At 43.3% G+C, this 17,354-nt stretch overlaps 2 protein-coding genes across 5 annotated transcripts; one reads left to right on the top strand and one right to left on the bottom strand.

The window, feature by feature from the left end:
* Positions 1–1,684: 1,684 nt before the first annotated feature.
* On the bottom strand, positions 1,685–12,451 carry sec16b (SEC16 homolog B, endoplasmic reticulum export factor). Of its 4 annotated transcripts, XM_068320254.1 has the most exons (24): positions 12,171–12,446; positions 11,646–11,940; positions 11,314–11,408; positions 11,102–11,204; positions 10,349–10,533; positions 10,110–10,261; positions 9,962–10,023; positions 9,214–9,352; positions 8,914–9,129; positions 8,442–8,539; positions 7,700–7,781; positions 7,493–7,610; positions 7,302–7,413; positions 6,090–6,195; positions 5,842–5,979; positions 5,636–5,749; positions 5,376–5,457; positions 5,081–5,228; positions 4,818–4,978; positions 4,689–4,717; positions 3,875–3,967; positions 3,671–3,791; positions 3,366–3,404; positions 1,685–3,288 (listed from the first exon to the last, which is right to left on the bottom strand). In XM_068320254.1, exons 2-23 carry the CDS (start codon positions 11,909–11,911, stop codon positions 3,388–3,390), a joined length of 2,637 nt encoding a protein of 878 aa, XP_068176355.1. In that variant the 5' UTR covers positions 11,912–11,940; positions 12,171–12,446; the 3' UTR covers positions 1,685–3,288; positions 3,366–3,387. The 4 variants fall into 4 exon arrangements, with proteins under 4 accessions (XP_068176355.1, XP_068176357.1, XP_068176356.1 ...); XM_068320256.1 differs by lacking the exons at positions 11,314–11,408; positions 12,171–12,446 and having other exon boundaries at positions 11,646–11,903; XM_068320255.1 differs by lacking the exons at positions 1,685–3,288; positions 3,366–3,404; positions 3,671–3,791; positions 3,875–3,967 and adding an exon at positions 3,974–4,198 and having other exon boundaries at positions 11,646–12,449.
* A 1,836-nt stretch (positions 12,452–14,287) lies between these two features.
* gadd45ab (growth arrest and DNA-damage-inducible, alpha, b) lies at positions 14,288–16,213 on the top strand. Its single transcript, XM_068319271.1, has 4 exons — positions 14,288–14,447; positions 14,853–14,954; positions 15,043–15,250; positions 15,451–16,213. Exons 1-4 carry the CDS (start codon positions 14,398–14,400, stop codon positions 15,562–15,564), a joined length of 474 nt encoding a protein of 157 aa, XP_068175372.1. The 5' UTR covers positions 14,288–14,397; the 3' UTR covers positions 15,565–16,213.
* Positions 16,214–17,354: the final 1,141 nt, after the last annotated feature.

Below are 17,354 nucleotides of genomic sequence, written 5' to 3'. Positions count from 1 at the left end.
CAGAGCATGTACCAACCGGGTATTTGTCAACAGGAAACTGGGCACTTTCTGAATGGTTCAGCTGAAAGGTTTTGTAGAGGTACAGTAGTCCTTCAAGATACTAGATGCTCAACGAACGAGTTATTTCAGATACAAGCTGTCTCTCTCTATATTTTAGTTTGGCACATGAGTGAAATCTGGGATACGAGCCGTGCTCAGGACACCACAAGTTGGTGGATGGACACGACATCAGCTGAGACCAGATCTGATTCTCGTTTGTAGAGTGAAGACGTATCTTGTGTGTTCTTGAGATTTTTGCCTTTTTTTCATACTTTAACATTGTTTATGTAACTTATCTACAATTAATTACGCACACATATTAGGTGATTAAAATTATTTTATTTATTTTAAATGGGGAAATGTTGGGGAATGGGGAAATTAACTCATGGAGCGTGTTAAACTTGTATCTCAAGGTAGTATCATCGTAATTTCATTACTCTAAGCTCGTAATGAAATTGACCGTAGGCGTGAGTGTGTGCATGCGTGGTTGTCTGTGTCTGTGTGGCTCTGCGGCGCACTGGCGTTGCACCCGGAGTTTCCCCTGCCTCACGCCCTAAGCCAACTGGGGTAGGCTCCAGGTCCCCGTGACCTGCGTCAGCGGATTAAGCAGTAGAAAATGGAACGATGGATGGATTTAAACACACCCTCTTTCCCTTTGGCACTGTGTTGTCATGAGAATGTTTGGGATGAAGCCAGCACAACTTCAGCCCTGGAGCTGACAGTTCAGTGGTGTAATATTTAAGAGCACACAACATTGGTTTAAACAGTATGGACATCACCTCTTTGATAAGAACATGTAGGCAGTTAATCATGATGAACAGCCACCCCTGATGTGCTACCACATCACTGGTGGGAAGTGACGACTCAATTCTAGTATGGATAGCGTTGATTAATGAACAGAAGCCTCATTACTTCATCATCCTGATATTTATAGATGCAGAATAATTTAAATATCCAACTTCAAAATTAATGACATCACACAGCTGTGATGACCAGTGTTCTGGATTTTATTGTCTTGTGAGGTGAAGGACAGCTTAATGTTTTAACCTGCTTGTCACACACATACAAGTATCACTAATAACTTGTTCATTCTCAGGTGCAGATGCTTTTTATTGTGTATTTCAGGGACTTTAGATGTGTTGCTATTCCATGCACAGGTTTCAATAAAAACATGCACTAATATGGCCGAGACTGTGTTGTGGTTTATTTGACTGAATGGTAGTTTCCATGCTGGATGATCTGATCATTTTGATTTTGAATATAATTTATTTCACAATATTTTGCTGACCAGTTTGTATTGCCTTCTTTAGGGAAGCTGTTATTACTGTGGAAGGAAGCCAAGAGGCTGCACAGATGAGTTACTGCAGCAGCTGCTGCTGTGTAATTAGTTCAGGTGATAATCTCTTAATAGAGTACACAAACAGTATTTACTGGTATACAGAATACTATTTCTCTGAATGCACACATGTACTCCAATGTATTTTTTTTTCCTGAACAGCAGCAGACACGATTCTTTTTAACAACGTTTCCACCCACGAGCATGAACATATTGTGTTGGAGCTCAAACAGAATTATAGAGCTGTTTGGGATGAAGCTCAATAAAATACTTTTAACAGAAAAAAACAAAACACCATTAGAGCTTTTGGGTTGTTGTTTTTATTTTCATCCTAATAATAATGTTCAACCTGATGAATCATGATAGAGACATGTCAACTTTATGCAGCAACAAACTTTGAATAAATTAGGATAATCACTTGATAAGAAGGTTTAGATCAGCCAAAAGCCGGACGGGCCGTTTGAAGCTGCTGTCCTGAATGTGTTTATGCTCTGATATGTTACTGGCAGGCAGTAAGCAGTGGTTTGTGATAATCCTGGTTGTGCGAATGCGCTTCATTCCAAGCGTTCCACTCACACTTGGCAACTGCAGACTAATGGTAAAAGAAGACGACACCTGCCATGTTGTCACTCCGTCAAAATGAGAGACCCCATTTGGAATCCCAGCTATTTCTGGTCCAAAGATATCATTAAATAGCAATTATTACATTTTGTGTGCGATTACAGAGGAACAAATAAGTATTGACAACGTACAAAAAACAAAAAAAAACCACACGATTAAAATACATCTCAAGTCCAATCGACACCCTGTCCACTTTTACATACATTTTGAGCAGCCTACACTGGTTTTGTCATCACAGAACTATTAATAAAGCCCTTCCTTGGAATACCATTAGCACATATACAGTTTGGACGGGGGTGCAGGCAGTGTATCTGTATGTCTGCCAGAGCCCCCCCCCCCTACAGGAAGACTCCCACTACCACTCCCATGTGGTCCCATCCGTCTTGGCAGCACATAAGCACCACAACACAGTTGTCCAATTTTTCTGGTCCTGAATTAGTTCTTTCTAGAATTAAAGCCAACTCAACTCAAAACCAGCATCAGTAAGGCTAAATAAATTAGCACAGTGTTGGATTACATTTGAGCGTGACTCTCATTCACGTTTAAGGCTCCAGCGTTTGACTGTTTCCATGATCCATGACCTTTGACCTCCTCTAAAGTGCCTCTAATCCTTGTATGCAGCAAAGTCAGCCATACAAGGAATCTAATAAAAAGTCCTGTACATATGATAAACCAGAGCACATGTGTCAGAGACATATTCAGAGGCCAGAATCCAATGAAAATGAAGCATCATAATTTTAAAAATTGATAACTATTTTCAAAGTTTTAACGAACAGCAGACAGCGAGCATTTTAATCATATTGTTTCAGAAATGAGCTTGTTACAATTTAACTGTGCCTATATTCCTGTTCCCATTCATACATCATAGTTAATCTGACCTGAGCCTGAATATCGGATGCCATACCGTATTCAGGTTGATCTGAGGTGAGTTGCAGTTCCACACCTTTCCGCCCTGCTACTAAAGTTCCGTCTCAGTTCCCTCATACATAAATGGTTATCGGGGTCAATTAAGATATCCCTTTCCCCAAATATGTCCTGCGTCCACTGGTGAGTTGCCTGCTGTCAGGTTTCAGGAAGCACACCTCAGCTGTTTCAGTCACAGCCTCTTGAATGCCAGAGCATCCAGAGTATATCTGTATCCAATACGCAACATGATGGGGATCCTTAAAAAAGAAACGGGCTGTGGGGAGGAATATATATCTGACTGGTGCTCATCCAAGCTCAGGTGAAAATCTCATTACACATAAAGGTGATGTTGGTAGTAGATGTCCCCACTTTGGTTTTAACACATCCTAAAAAGAGCATATTAGGAATGAATATGAATTCATTAAAAATGTAAACATGATACAGAAATATTCATGTAACTTACCTGTGAAACGTGCTTGTAGCGTCTACCCCAGCTGCTGACCTACGATGAGGGCAGGGATATTTATAGATGGTTTTTCTGAATAATTTAATGTCAGCACCCACCATTGCCAATGTTTTAAATTTCAATATTAAAAAAAACATAAGCTTCACATCATTTGCTTCAGCCAAAATATGAGAATGTACATGTGGTCAGTAGCTGTGTGCAGCAACACAGAGGGGACACAGGTCCTCTGGAGGGGAGCAGCTCAGAAACCCAACATAATGATTTTAGACACAGGCGTAGTAAACATGGTCTGAAGTATTCACCTGCTTTCCTTGAAAAGGGATTAATCCCCACAGAGGGTGGCTGGGAAGGAAATGGGCCAGGAGAGGTGATGGCAGGTGGAGGAGGAGGAGGAGGGCAGACGGCTTTAGTGGGGGGTAATTCCTGGGAAAACAGCAACCTTACATCACCAAAGGGAAAACGTAAAAAACAACAACAACAGTGTGAGGTACGTTAAGCTGACTTACTGTCGGAGGAGGACGTCCCTGCTCTGGAATCTCTTTGGTAAAGTTGTTGGGTTTGGATTTGAACCAACGACTGAACCATCCCTCTTTGGTGCTCTGCATGAAACAGATAATGGAACCTCATTCCATCTACAGTGCTGCCGCTACTTCATCACCAAGTCTACTGGTTCACTGACGGCGTCCAAATGAATGGGCTTCCTGCCACGTTTTCATTGCATTTCTGGATGCTCAGATATCTACACAGGGGAACCTAAACAACTGCTCCACAAGCGCATGGATCAACAGAGAAGAGCCAACTCATCAGGACGGGGGGACTCAGCAGTCTGCCTAAGGACACCAATGTACAGATTTTGGACAGAGAGAACAAATGGTTTGAGAGAGGAGTGAAAGAAGCCATCTCTGAACAAGGGGAGGGGTGGTCTGCGACATTTTCACCTATATACAACAACTCAGCTGATTAGCCAAGGTGAAGTGTCTCATGCTATTATTAGCAAACAAAGGCTTGGTGAAACTCGCATTTCAACAACCCTCCTTTGACACCCCCTGGCACCCTCATCAACCATTGTTGAGGAGCCAGTCAGTGGTTGTTAGACTGACCACACATCACAGGTTTAATAAGCTGGGACAAGAACAACCACAACTAGAACTGAAGAAGCCTCTTGGATGAGAGGTGAAACATCTTCAAGAAAATATCTTAAAATCCAGTGGATTGAGTTCCAACAGCTTTGAATAACCATGACCTGGTAACTGAGAATCTACACAGACAGCCAGGAGTCTTGGAGTCAGAACAGAATGTGATTTGCATTACTGTACTCACTGTGGTGGTACCAGAGGATGACCCAGCCCCTGCAGAAGCAATAAAATCAAAATGTCACACCCCCACAGGCCATAGTAAATAACTGAACAGAGAAAGGAATGACTGCTGTCCAACATGGGGGTCTCTCACCCTCAGCTGCTGATGACACATCACTCCCTGGACAATGTGGTGAGGCTTGTCTGACTTCAGCGCTATCTGTGTTATGATAACTGAAGTCTTGACTCGCAGCCAATGAGGGTGCTGGGGGAGTATTAGCCAGTGTTCCTGGCAGTGTGTTAGCAGCATGTAGCCTAAACAGAGCAGCAGAGAGACAGCAGTGACCACAGGACCCAATGGGACAGGAGACCGCTGAGGGATGAGCTGAGTGAAGAATGTTGTTGAATGTTTTCTACCAGTGCTGAGGGACTCCTGAGTCCCAAGACAACGCTATCGACTCCTCTGCATTTCCTTCAGGGATATACTCCAAGAGGTTTTCTTTATTCTCAGCTCGTCTGTAATAAAGGAGCTCAGGCTCTGGACTCTGGGCGTCCACATCTGATTCTGTGGGGAAATCAAAAATAACAACAAGATCTAATTATCCATTTCCAGACAGCCTCTACGTAACAACAACATTTTAAAGAATTTATCATCAGAACTACAAAAAGAAGAAGTTCATTCCCCTGAACTCATGAGACGATTAGACGTTACCAAAACACACTTGTCTGTCCTCCTGGACCAACATGCTCTCCTCAGGTAGTGGTTGATGTGTTTCTCTGCACTCATAACCCGCCTGAAAAACAAAAGTAACACATTTACACTTTAGTTATACGATAAGATGAACAAAACTATCAGGAATAATAGTGGCAAAGCAAATAACATAAAAGTTCCACTGAAAATCTGCTACAGGAGAGATCACCAAAACCAGGAGGAAACATCGATAGATACATCAACCGGCCCAGAGCGCTCACCTGTAAACCATGGTACCGCACACGAAGCTGTTTCAGCCAATCAGGTTCCTGCATGGCCCCACTGACCCCTGCTGCATTGAACTGACCCTCGGTGTGTCTCAGCCTGTCTGACAGCTGCAGAGAAGTAAAGACAGTCACATGCGGCACAATCACAATAGACAGGTGTGTGGGGTGTAATACGTAGAGGAGGTGTGTGTCAGTGAGACCTTGATCACTTCTCCAGTCAGCTCCAACAGAGGCTCCCCCTGTCTGAGGATGGTCTGTCCCAACACCTCACAGTAATGGAAGGCCTGAGACGAGAGCCCACAGTCTAGCAGGCGACTGGCGTACAGGAGTTTATACACCTGAACACACCGCGGCAACATCGTCACATGACTCATGTAGCTGCTGCATTGTGCTTCTTCTAAAACTGGTGGTGGACAACTGGTGGGACATCTGCTGCTAATGGAGCTACCTGAAAAGATGCCACCGAGAAGGACTTGCCCCCCAGTGTCTGGCAGTACTCGTACAACTCGGTGCACTGGATGGCAGAGTTTGTGGCAAAACACCCGAAGGGTCGCCTGAAGAAGAGGAGAGGAAGCACCAGATAGAACGTCAGCAAGATCTTCTCACCAAACTCAACAGCCAAAAGTACCGGAAATAAAATAAGAACCAACAAAAACCAGTTTGTTTTCTATTATAGCAACAAGTATTCCTTTATTTAGTACAACGAAAAGGTGATGCTAGTTTATTTATACTCTCTGCTGCCTCATTTAGAAATTATACAACTAAATTATTTAAACACTGAACAAACATATCCTGTTACCAAACTGTTGCTTCACTGTTTTTTGTCTTTACATGTTCCTCAGAGGTTACGTCATCAAATGTTTGTTGGTCTTTTTGTGTAGTAATATTTTTTGAAATGCCATCAAATGTCTATGACAATTTGTGGTGGGATGAGACAAGGATGAAGAAGAGCTGATCGGGTTTATTGAGATGTGATAACATATTTAAAAATAAATCACACATTGATGAAATTGTGTATTCTAATCTCTGGCATTGTTACACTACACACAAGGAGAACATGCAAACCCCCGCACACAGCTGGATTCGAACCCGGAACCCCCTCACTGTGTGGCGACAGAGATGCCCACTGCGCCACCGTGCCGCCCTGATTCATTATTAAAATTTGTAAATATTTTCATTATATATGAACAAGATTTCCCTTTTGTATATGCATTTTGATGTTTACTTTTATATGCTACAATATAATTCATGCAATGTGCGTAAATGATTCGTCAGTATTATGGATTTAGTTTAGTTACTGACATATTAGAAACTTTTATTGTGTATTGATTTGAATTCTCCAGTTTTAATGATGAAGAAGTTAGAGGAGGTAGGTGCACTCTTGAGTGTTTTCTAATCATGCTGTTTATGTTGTTGTTGTTTTGTTGTCTTGCCTGCCGTTTTCTAATGTTAATCCCTTTAGCCGTATCCTAATCCTAATCCTAATCTAAGAGATTTTGCATCTCAATGCAAAAATTCTTGATGAAATAAAGGTTAAATAAAACAACAAAAAGTTGTTTCCTAAAGGTAAATTCTTGCTCTTTTGCTGTTTTATAGACAGAGAAGCACCCCCTCCATCAGACCCAGGACTACAAAGATGGCAGCTGTGGATGCGGCTCACCTGTGGTTGCTTCCAAGAAGCACCAGCCTCTCTGCCTTCTGAGTGAACACTCCAAAGGGAACGTCGGCGGTCAGGTAGCACACATGGGCGGCATGTAGGAGGCCTTTGGAGGCTGAACAAAGAACAGCGCAGAACAATCATATTAAATCCCTGAGCGGAATCAACCCACCTATCAGTCGGCTTGTCTGTACCGAGAGTGTCTCCCATGGTGACGACGGCCCGCCGCTGGACGGAGGGATCTCCGGTCTCGTTGGAGAGCATCACAGCGAGATGAGGCCTCCAGTCTCCCCATTTTTCAATTCCATAGCACTGAGCAAAAAAAAAAAAAAAGCATCAAAACTCTTACAGGCTGACAATGTAAACATGTGACAATTGACTTTTGGATAGGTTCCATGTACCGTAGCTACAGCGGGCGTTCTCCCAGACAGCAGCTGGAAGATGGTCTGGAGGGGATCGCTGACCACTAGTTGGCCTGTAAACCTGCCAACAAACGCCAGAATCATTCCCCGTCTTAAACACTGACCCAACCTGGCTGCTACTTGGTGCATACCCCTCCTATCAATTCTAATTCAGAGGACATATGGTGGTGATGCCAACATAGTCAAGTTAGAAATGGATTGGGTAACACAATGAGAAAGAGCTCTCACTGCACATTTCTCCTGCTGACAACCCATCGGTCCTGTGTGGCCACCACAGAGTTTAAAAGGTTAACAAATTACTGGAGGAATCAGGGGGATTTAATAATTTGTGTGAAATGAAGTGATAGTGATGAATAATTGAAGGAACACGTAGTCCTCACTTTATATAGATGAACACAGAGGATGGATAGAGGAGGTGATCAGATAGAAACTAATAACAGTTCTTTCAGGTGTAATCGATAAAATGATACAATAGTCACACTCAATAGCATTCAGGATTCAACTGGTAACTAGCATTACCTGTCGGCGTCTTTAACTATTGGCTCTTTCAGGCTCATGCAGCTGGAATAGCAACTAAATGATCTTTGACCTGATACTCCAGCGTAATTCAATATTTATGTCCTATTTTGTTGATATTTTTATTGATTTTTAGAAATTACAGAAATAACGTTTTCTCCTGATTTGTCAGGTCAGGTGACAAAGGCGATTCAGTTTGCCTCACCTGTTCAGCACAGTGGTATAAGCCCTACTGTCCATTTTACTGGCCAGAAAGAGTGCGTGACCCCACAGGCCGCTGCTCATCGCTGACTCCAAGGCCTCCTGGAAACACATGGGAGGATTTGAGAAAACAAACAAGTCAGATCCCACCACAGTAAGACAAACACGGCATTTAAGACAAAGATGCAGAGCAAAGCTGATTTCCAGAAAAATAGACGATAGAATTCTTCTTAGTCAAGCTTTCTGATAATCTATTTCATGAAGTCTTATGTGACCCTTGTGGTGGGGAGATAGTGCACAACTGTTCTGCTTTGAATACCTGAACATGTTTTGATGACTAAAAAGGGATGAACAGAAATGTTCCTTTAAGTAAGATCTTAGCTGCAGGGCTTTTATTTGCACCTGAATTTGTTCCCAATGAATCTTTTAAATCACCCAATTAGTTAAATAAATTAAAAAAACCATGTGATGAAAACCTTCTTTCTCCCACCAAGCAGCAGTTGAGTGTAGCTCTGTAGGGCTTTCTCAGAGGTCTCACAGCTTCCTGTGAGAAGATCATCTCCTTTCACAGGCGAGGCTTCAGAGGCTGAGCCCTCACTGAAGTCAATGAGTGTGGCAGCATCCGACTCCCAGCTTTCATTTGAATGAGAGCCCTGCAGCAGCAGCTCTGCAATGTCAGAACCCACGATTTGCTGAAAGAAAGGAAATTAAATGAGGATATTATATAGAACCTGGTATTTTAAACCCAAAGTATTCTGCTTTCACTGAACACTGACTCCATTCTGTCGGCAGAGCAGGATCAGTAGATTCCACAAGAGGGCAGCAGAGCTTCTGTCATGAAGTTGACCATCTTTCACACAGGCATCTGCCATCCAGTGGGCAAACTCTATGGCATCCACTTTGTGCAAATCATTCCTTCAAAAAAAATGGAAAAACAAAAACATCGAACACAAACAACTAAATACTTTTAAAGTGAAATAAAATGAATAAAGAACTTTTACCCTTGTCTCCCTCATGCCAAATTAAGTGACATCACCTGTCTCATTGATGCAGAGGGGGGAAACCTCGTTGCATCTGAATGTTTTTTCATCTGCACTGTACTTAAATAATTATCAGAAATACTATGGATTACAATCCATACAACTTCTTAACCTACAGTATGTAAAATCCACTTGAATGAGTGAATCTGCATGATCTCAGCTACAGGCCGGTAGCAGGTCATGTCTTTACCTGTCTCTGCTGCTGTACTGTGATGCCATAAATGTTCAAGTCCTCCAAATAAATGTCTTAATGGAACAGATCTGGATCCAAATGTCCATACTAATGGACCATCATCACTTGTTCATGCTGGGAAATGTAGTTTAATCAGCCTTTCATTCCTTGTTCTTATTTATATCTCATAGCATTGGTAAAATGTAAAAAAAACAAACAACTAGCGAGGTAATCAATAATCCACATTTGCATCATGATCAACTCATAACACATAACCTCCTGCAGCTCTGGTGGTCTGAGATGGTGACAGACCTGGTTAAAGGTCCTGGGAAGGTTCTCATCTCCTGCTGCTCCCTCGTGTCACTAAGAATGATCTGTTTGGACAAAAACAGAAACCATCTCTCTACGGATGCCCACGTGGTGAAAAATATCCTATCAACGCAGGCTGGCGCTGGCTGACCTCCAGACTGTGAATCTCCAGCTGGTTGATGTTCTCTTGCGTGGACATGCCAGGAATTACCCGTATCAGCTGGCCTGCCGGCCCGAAGCTGACGACTGCATGAGGGATCGAATACTTCAGAGGAGCTTCCGTGAAATGCGAAGGCCCACACTCTGACAGGAGGAAAGAACAAGAGAGTGGGTGTCACGGTCCACACTGACAGAGATGAGAGGAGAGGAGAGCTCTACCTGGACACCAACCTGCATCAGAGGTGAGGAGCAGCTCACAGTTCTCAGCTCCATCAATGTACTGACTCAGCTCGTAGCTGCTGGACGATAATCCCGAGTTTTTGGAACTTTCTAGATTCCCTTGATAAGAGGAAACTTCCTCATTGTCTCTGGAGGGAATGTTTTGACACTGGAAGTCATCTCTGCCTGGGTCATACCTGAGGAATAGAGTTGTAGAGTACTATTAAATCGATCAATCGATCGATCGATCGCTCAGGACAATGCATGCCTTTTTTTTCAGCAGTGTTTTTACATTTTGAAACAGGTCCCATGCTCTCTAGTCTTTGAGGACAATCCTATTAACCCCCCTCACACACACACAGCCACACACACACACACACACACACACACACACACACACACACACACACACACACACACACACACACACACACACACACACACACACACACACACACACACACACACACAACATGAAGAAATATAACAAATGTTGAGTTATTTTATTCCTTTCTCATCTCTGGTATTATCAATATAGCCTTCCACTCTGCTGTTTACAGTAATTACAAAGCATAGATTTAAAAGTGACAAAGTAATTATTGGCACTATTATCATGATACAATTATTCTTAGCAGTAGCATGCATTTAATATGTTAATATGGTCTGGGCAATAGAAGCAACCCTTACATTTATCAGTTCTTTCCACTCTTCTAATAGCGAATGATCTGGTCTTTGGGTTTAGGGATGGGGGGTTTAGCAGCTCACCTGTACTCTTCGGTGTTGGAACTTCCTGAATGCTCCTGCTTGTACGCTCTGTCAGGGTAACAGTCCGTCCTCCAGGAGTCTTGTGGATCCCACTGGCTGCCGTCTTGATCAGAGGAACAGGACAGTAGAGTCTTATTTATTTTTGACACAGAGAGTACGCTGATAATGATGATGATAATGATTATGATGAAGGTCGTGCTATTTGACCGTACCTTGTTTTCTATGCTGACCTCTATAGTCCTGCTCATAACAACTATAGTTGCCTCTGTAGCTCCAGTGGCTATAAGGAGGGTAGTCATACCCATGCCTACAAAAAAAAATCCATCAGTGTTTTTCAGTCCTCTCTTATATTTTTTTCTTCTGCTTGAATTCCATCATCCTGAAGGTGGAATGGGTTGAAAACATTCTACAGTCTACAGTGAATCCATCATGAGTGTTTATCCTACACTACACTATTATACATACTAGACTCATTACCTTCTTCCTGATATTCTTTACTACCATGATAAAGAACAACCGTGCACTGTCCCGTGAGAGTACACACCTGGGCTGGGGTCTGTGGGGTTCTGGATGTCCGTAAGGATACTGCTGTGTGTTGTAAAGGTACTGGTCCAGTCTGGCTGGAGGACTGGTGTAATAAGGTCTGTAGCAGTCATCAGGGTGAGCCCAGTGCCGTTCCTTTTCACGAGGCTTCGGTGGAGGGTAGTTCTGTTCCCTGTCCTGCTGAGAACATCTGTAGTAGTCCTCTCTGTCTTTCACTCTGTAGGACTGATGGGCAGAGTTGGGCCAAGGCGGACGTCTGTGATCCATGATGATCCCTTCACACCAGCCCAGTCCACCTCAACACCCGAGGAGGTTAGGGGAAGGAGTTTCAGAGCAAAATCTGTGATCTAGTTTTGTTTTGGTCTGTACAGCTCATTCATGTTCAACACAGTCAAAGTACATCCATAACTGCCACATCATTTCACAGGAAAGTCACAGTCTGAGCTGATAGCAGCCAGATAACAGGAGGATAAAGTTCACAGAGTAGCTTTAATGCAGAAATCCAACGGACAGACATCAAACTCACCGGTTACAGCATTCAGATCATGTCTTCTCCTGCCTGACAGATGACAGTAAACACTGGAGCAGCCCTGAGGAGTTTGACAGCTGCAGTCCTGCAAGACAACAAATCACGTCCATCCACCTCTGGGTTCCATTCTGACGTCACTGGCCGTATCCGCCGCTTGTATTTAACTCCAGAAAAAAAGTGCAAATCTAGGTTGAGTGCTGCCACGTTGCCGGTGGGAAGATACGGAGGCGCGTCACGGTCGTTATGTTGGGCTGATCTCCGGTCAGTCAGAGGGAAGATTCTGTGAGAGGCGGCGCAGGGAAGGTGGTCCCAAGTCAGCAGGGAAAGACTTCCAGGGGTGTTCTCCTTTTTTCTTTTCTCTCTCCTTTTCTTTTTGTTTTAGCTTCCACCGGAGGCGCTCTGAGCAAACTGTCGTCTGCAGTTTGACTGTGTCGTTTCAGGTTATTTTCTAATTATAAAACATTCATTCATTCATTTTCCTGTGACGTTAGCAAATACAAGTACGTTTTAATCTTTCTTTCCAGGATAGATCAAAACCACTTCTGCAGTCCGTTTACATCCAGAATCTCCTACACACTTTTTTTTTAACTAGACATTCAAAGTCAAAGTCAGCTTTATTGTCAAGTGTACCATATATGCACGACATACAGCACAGATGAAATTGCAGTCCTCTCTGACCCACGGTAAACAGGCAGTACAACAGGCAGTACAATAGGTAGTACAACACAGGCAGTACGACGGACAGTACAGCACAAGTCTAAATTCACTTTTATTATAATTAAAAAGTCATGATCATAATTACAAGGCTCTAGCATTTAGATAATAGTTAGCTCACAATTATTATTAGTCTCCTTTCAGCTTTTCCCTTCAGGGGTCTCCACAGCAAATCAGTTGCCTCCATCTAACCCTTTCTTCTGCATCCTCTTCTCTCACACCAACTACCTTCATGTCCTCTTTCACTACATCCATAAACCTCCTCTTTGGTCTTCTTTTAGGTCTCCTGACTAGCAGTTCAAAACTCAGCATCCTTCTACCAATATCTTCACTATCTCTCCTCTGGACATGTCCAAACCATCTCAGTCTGGCCTCTCTGACTTTATCTCCAAAACCTCTAACATGTGCTGTCCCTCTGATGTACTCATTCCTGATCCTATCCTTCCTGGTCACTCCCAAAGAGAACCTCAGCATCTTCATCTCTGCTACCTCCAGCTCTGTCTCCTGTCTTTTCCTCAGTGACACTGTCTCTACACCAAACAACATCGCTGGTCTCACCACAGTTTTGTACACCTTTCCTTTCATTTTAGCTGAAACTCTTCTATCACACATCACACCTGACACTTTCCTCTACTCGTTCCATCCTGTCTGTACACGCTTCTTCACCTCTTTACCATACTCTCCATTGCTCTGGACTGTTGACCCTAAGTACTTAAAATCCTCCACCTTCTTGATCTCTTCTCCCTGTAACCTCACTCTTCCACTTGGGTCCCTCTCATTCACACACATGTTCTCTGTCTTAACCTTCATTCCTCCCCTTTCCAGGACAAACCTCCACCTCTCTAGCTTCTCCTCCACCTGTTCCCTGCTCTCACTACAGATCACAATGTCATCTGTAAACATCATAGTCCATGGAGATTCTTGTCTACCCTCGTCTGTCATCCTGTCCATCATCATAGCAAACAAAAATGTTTTGATAAATTCGAGCATTGCAAAGCCTTTCTGCAATGTTTTTAATGGTGTATTAAATATATTTTATGCAAGGTATGTTTATCCTAATTTTAACGATTATTTTGTATTTTGACTTTTGCCTTGTCTTGTAGATAGTTTATTAAAATTACATTACTATCCTGTTTTTATGGCGCTACCTTTAGACGCGTCTTCATCTGTTGAATGGGAAGATGTCTCCAAACATTTAACTGTTTTGTCCTGTTGATGACATTAAACACTTTTGTGGTCAGTCATTGCACACTGACCTGTGCCCTGTTGCAGGTATTTACTCCTAGTTGCAGTACCCCCTAATTGCCGCCACGAGTCGCTGTTTCCTCACCGACACCGGAACGTCCCCGCGTCCATGTGACCGGTGGGACCGGTTTATGCTAATCGGTCTGTGGACGGAGAGTTTTACTGGTGAATACGTTGGATTTACCGGCACACACACAGTCAACCCCAGAAGCTCACACACACACAGTCACACTCCGCTCTGGATATTCACCAACAAATCTCTCGGATGTGCAATATGACTTTTGAAGAAACCAGTGGAGATAATTCTTCAGAAAGGTTTGTATGAGTGTTTTGTTTTTGTTTTTCCCCACTTTTTTTTTTTGTTTGTTTTTTTGTGCATATTTCTGGCTGATTTTGCTTTGATCGTCAACTGCTTTTAATAATGGCTGGTAACATTTTTATGGCTCTTTATGCTGAGCATCATTCGATGCTTTTTCACGTGAAGTTAACACAAACGAGCTGCAGATCATTTTGTCATGCAGTCACATTACGTGTTCATTGTTCCTGATCACATGTGCATGTGTGATAATCATAAATGTGTATCAGTCCTCTGACGTCATCGTTTGCATTGTGAACAAAGTTAGTGGATGACTACAATGTGCATGTGTGAAATGCCAGACGTCTGTTTGTGTGTTTTCTGTGGATGTTTCAGTAAAAATGTGTAATGATCTCTTCCCTCAGGATGGAATCGGTGGCCACAGCATTAGAGGAGGTCCTGAGCTCTGCGTTGCCTCAGGGTTGCATCACTGCTGGAGTGTATGAGGCAGCAAAGTCTCTAAATGCGTAAGTAGTGCTTCTACTGTGACACCAGCTGTGCTAAACCGGACCCGTGTGCGTGTGTCTGACATCTCTGCCTTGTTGCTGCTTTTAGGGATCCAGACAATGTGGTGTTGTGTCTACTGGCCACAGATGATGAAGAGGATGTGGCGCTCCAGATTCATTTCACCTTAATCCAAGCTTTCTGCTGCGAGAACGACATCAACATCCTGCGTGTGAGCAACATGAGGCGCCTGGCAGAAATACTGGGAGGGGTGAAACCTGGAGGGGAGCCCATGGACCTGCACTGTGTCCTGGTTACCGTAAGTGTCATTACTCATATCTGCTTACCGTCACGGGCTGCATGTTGCTGGTTCTTCATGGGACGGTGTTATTTTGCCTTCACCAAACCAAGTTTTACATTTCGTGCCTAGGTCGTTCATAATACTTGCATGGATTTGCTAACATGTGTTTGCATGTCAGGAATCAGACGATGGGGACTGATTTGTTCCTTTTCCTGCAGAATCCTCAGTCATCTTTGTTGAAGGACCCTGCGCTGAATAAGGTGAACAGGTTCTGCAGAGACAGTCGCTGTCTGGATCAGTGGGTGCCTGTTATCAATCTGCCCGACCGATGAAACTGCCTGGAATGTTCATGTTTGGTGTGCATTGGGAGAAGAAACTGCACAAGGCCTGTCTTAATGTCTGCGCTGGACTTCTTTGGAAAGTACCACAGAGAGAACGAGAGAGACAGGAGGGGCAGAAAAAAGTTCCAACAAATTTATCGGAGTGAACTCCTGGGCCAAGGAAGTGTGACTCAGCCGTCTGGGTTCCAGGATCTCCAGTGAATGACTGCGCCTCTCTCTGCTGAGAAAGAAGCATATACGGGAAACTGAATCATGTGAGTGTGAGCGGACACACACACGTGGTGGTGAGCACAAGCACAGCACGGGGGAAATCAGTCAGAGATCCTCAGATGACAACATGACCAGAACTGGACTACTCCGAGGTTGTCCTACCGGGTGGAGTGCTCGGGAGAGTCCACCAAATTCGAGCTTTAGTTTAACAGCACATTTATTTAATAGTATTTAAGATTTGTCACTTTGATAACTCAAAAGGGAAAGTTTCACTGTTTGATATTATAATAATTATTTGAAGGGCAAAGCAATGTTTAGACATGCCCACTAACTGATGGTTTTATGTAATTAATTTAATGAATTATATTTATTGTGCATATTTCATGGAATTCTGCCTTGTTATGTTGAATGAAATAAACAGCTAACAGTTCACAGGTTCGTTCTGCCTCCATGATTTCTTAGTACTACAGGTTCAGAGTTGTACAGAGTCACATGGCCTTCTGAGAAAGAGTGCATACCTCTCATGCCTGCATGACATTCAGTATGACGCTCACTATGTTGCCTCACAGGGTTTGGATTCCTGCCCTGCTCTGTGCAGGATTAATTGTTTTCTTAACACTTTTCTAATCTTTTCTGCAACATGGAGTTTAAAGTCTTGTTTTGTTCCAGCTTAAATTTGTAACCTTTTATGTGCTACATTTTCTGCTGGCAGGCAGTTCCATGAAGTCAACATTGCTCCTGCCTGAGACCTCTAGTAAAATATGACCTTTTGCACATTTTGAGGATCTGGTTACATTGAGGGGAGGATAACTCCCATTGTGGCTTGACTGCGTGGGCAGGACCTCGTTCTGGAAAATCACATGAACATACGCCATCAGAGTTAAATTTACTGCTGACTGAATTAAAAATAGCACTGGGGTAAGACTGCAAAAAGAGAAATTATTGGTGCTTGCGCAAATTGAGGAGGGACAAAGCCTGCTGCACAGAGCGTCACAAGACAAAGGATGCATGAGTCAGGGCTATTCAGGGCTCCATTAGTAGCTATACAGCACTTCAGCCTCATGGCAAAAAATACCCCTCTGAATAGAACCGACCCCCCCCCCCCGACCACTGACAATAGTAGCACTTGTAATTAACAGGCAGAACACACAGGCAGGGTGATCTGCTGCAGAGATGACGGTGCACAGCCATCGAGTGTGGCGGACAACAATTCCCTTTGGTGATCGTCTCAGGTGGTGGATAGCACATAGGGAGCGAAATAAAACTAGGTCAAAATGCAAGACTGACTGGAAAAGTGTGTGGGGTGTGTCTGGGTTGCTGGAGGATTTTTGACCATGTTAAACGAAATGTGACAAAATGTGCTGTGGTTGGAACAGACAGATCTCCCCTCCATGGACAGAACATTCTAGTCGTTCAGTTCCAGTGACATTGAGATCTGGATGCTGTAGTTCTTCAGTGAAGCTGCCAAAAAACAAACCTGGAATAGTTTTAGTTCTAAATGCACCATACTTCCTAAAATGAGAGGAAAAATGGAGCAAATCTTTGGTTTTCACTCACAAAATGGAGCAATA

The sequence above is a fragment of the Antennarius striatus genome, chromosome 7 (assembly GCF_040054535.1).
Source record: "Antennarius striatus isolate MH-2024 chromosome 7, ASM4005453v1, whole genome shotgun sequence".
NCBI lineage: Eukaryota > Metazoa > Chordata > Actinopteri > Lophiiformes > Antennariidae > Antennarius > Antennarius striatus.
Note: the sequence above shows the minus strand (reverse complement) of the source record. Positions and strands in the feature narration are given on the sequence as shown.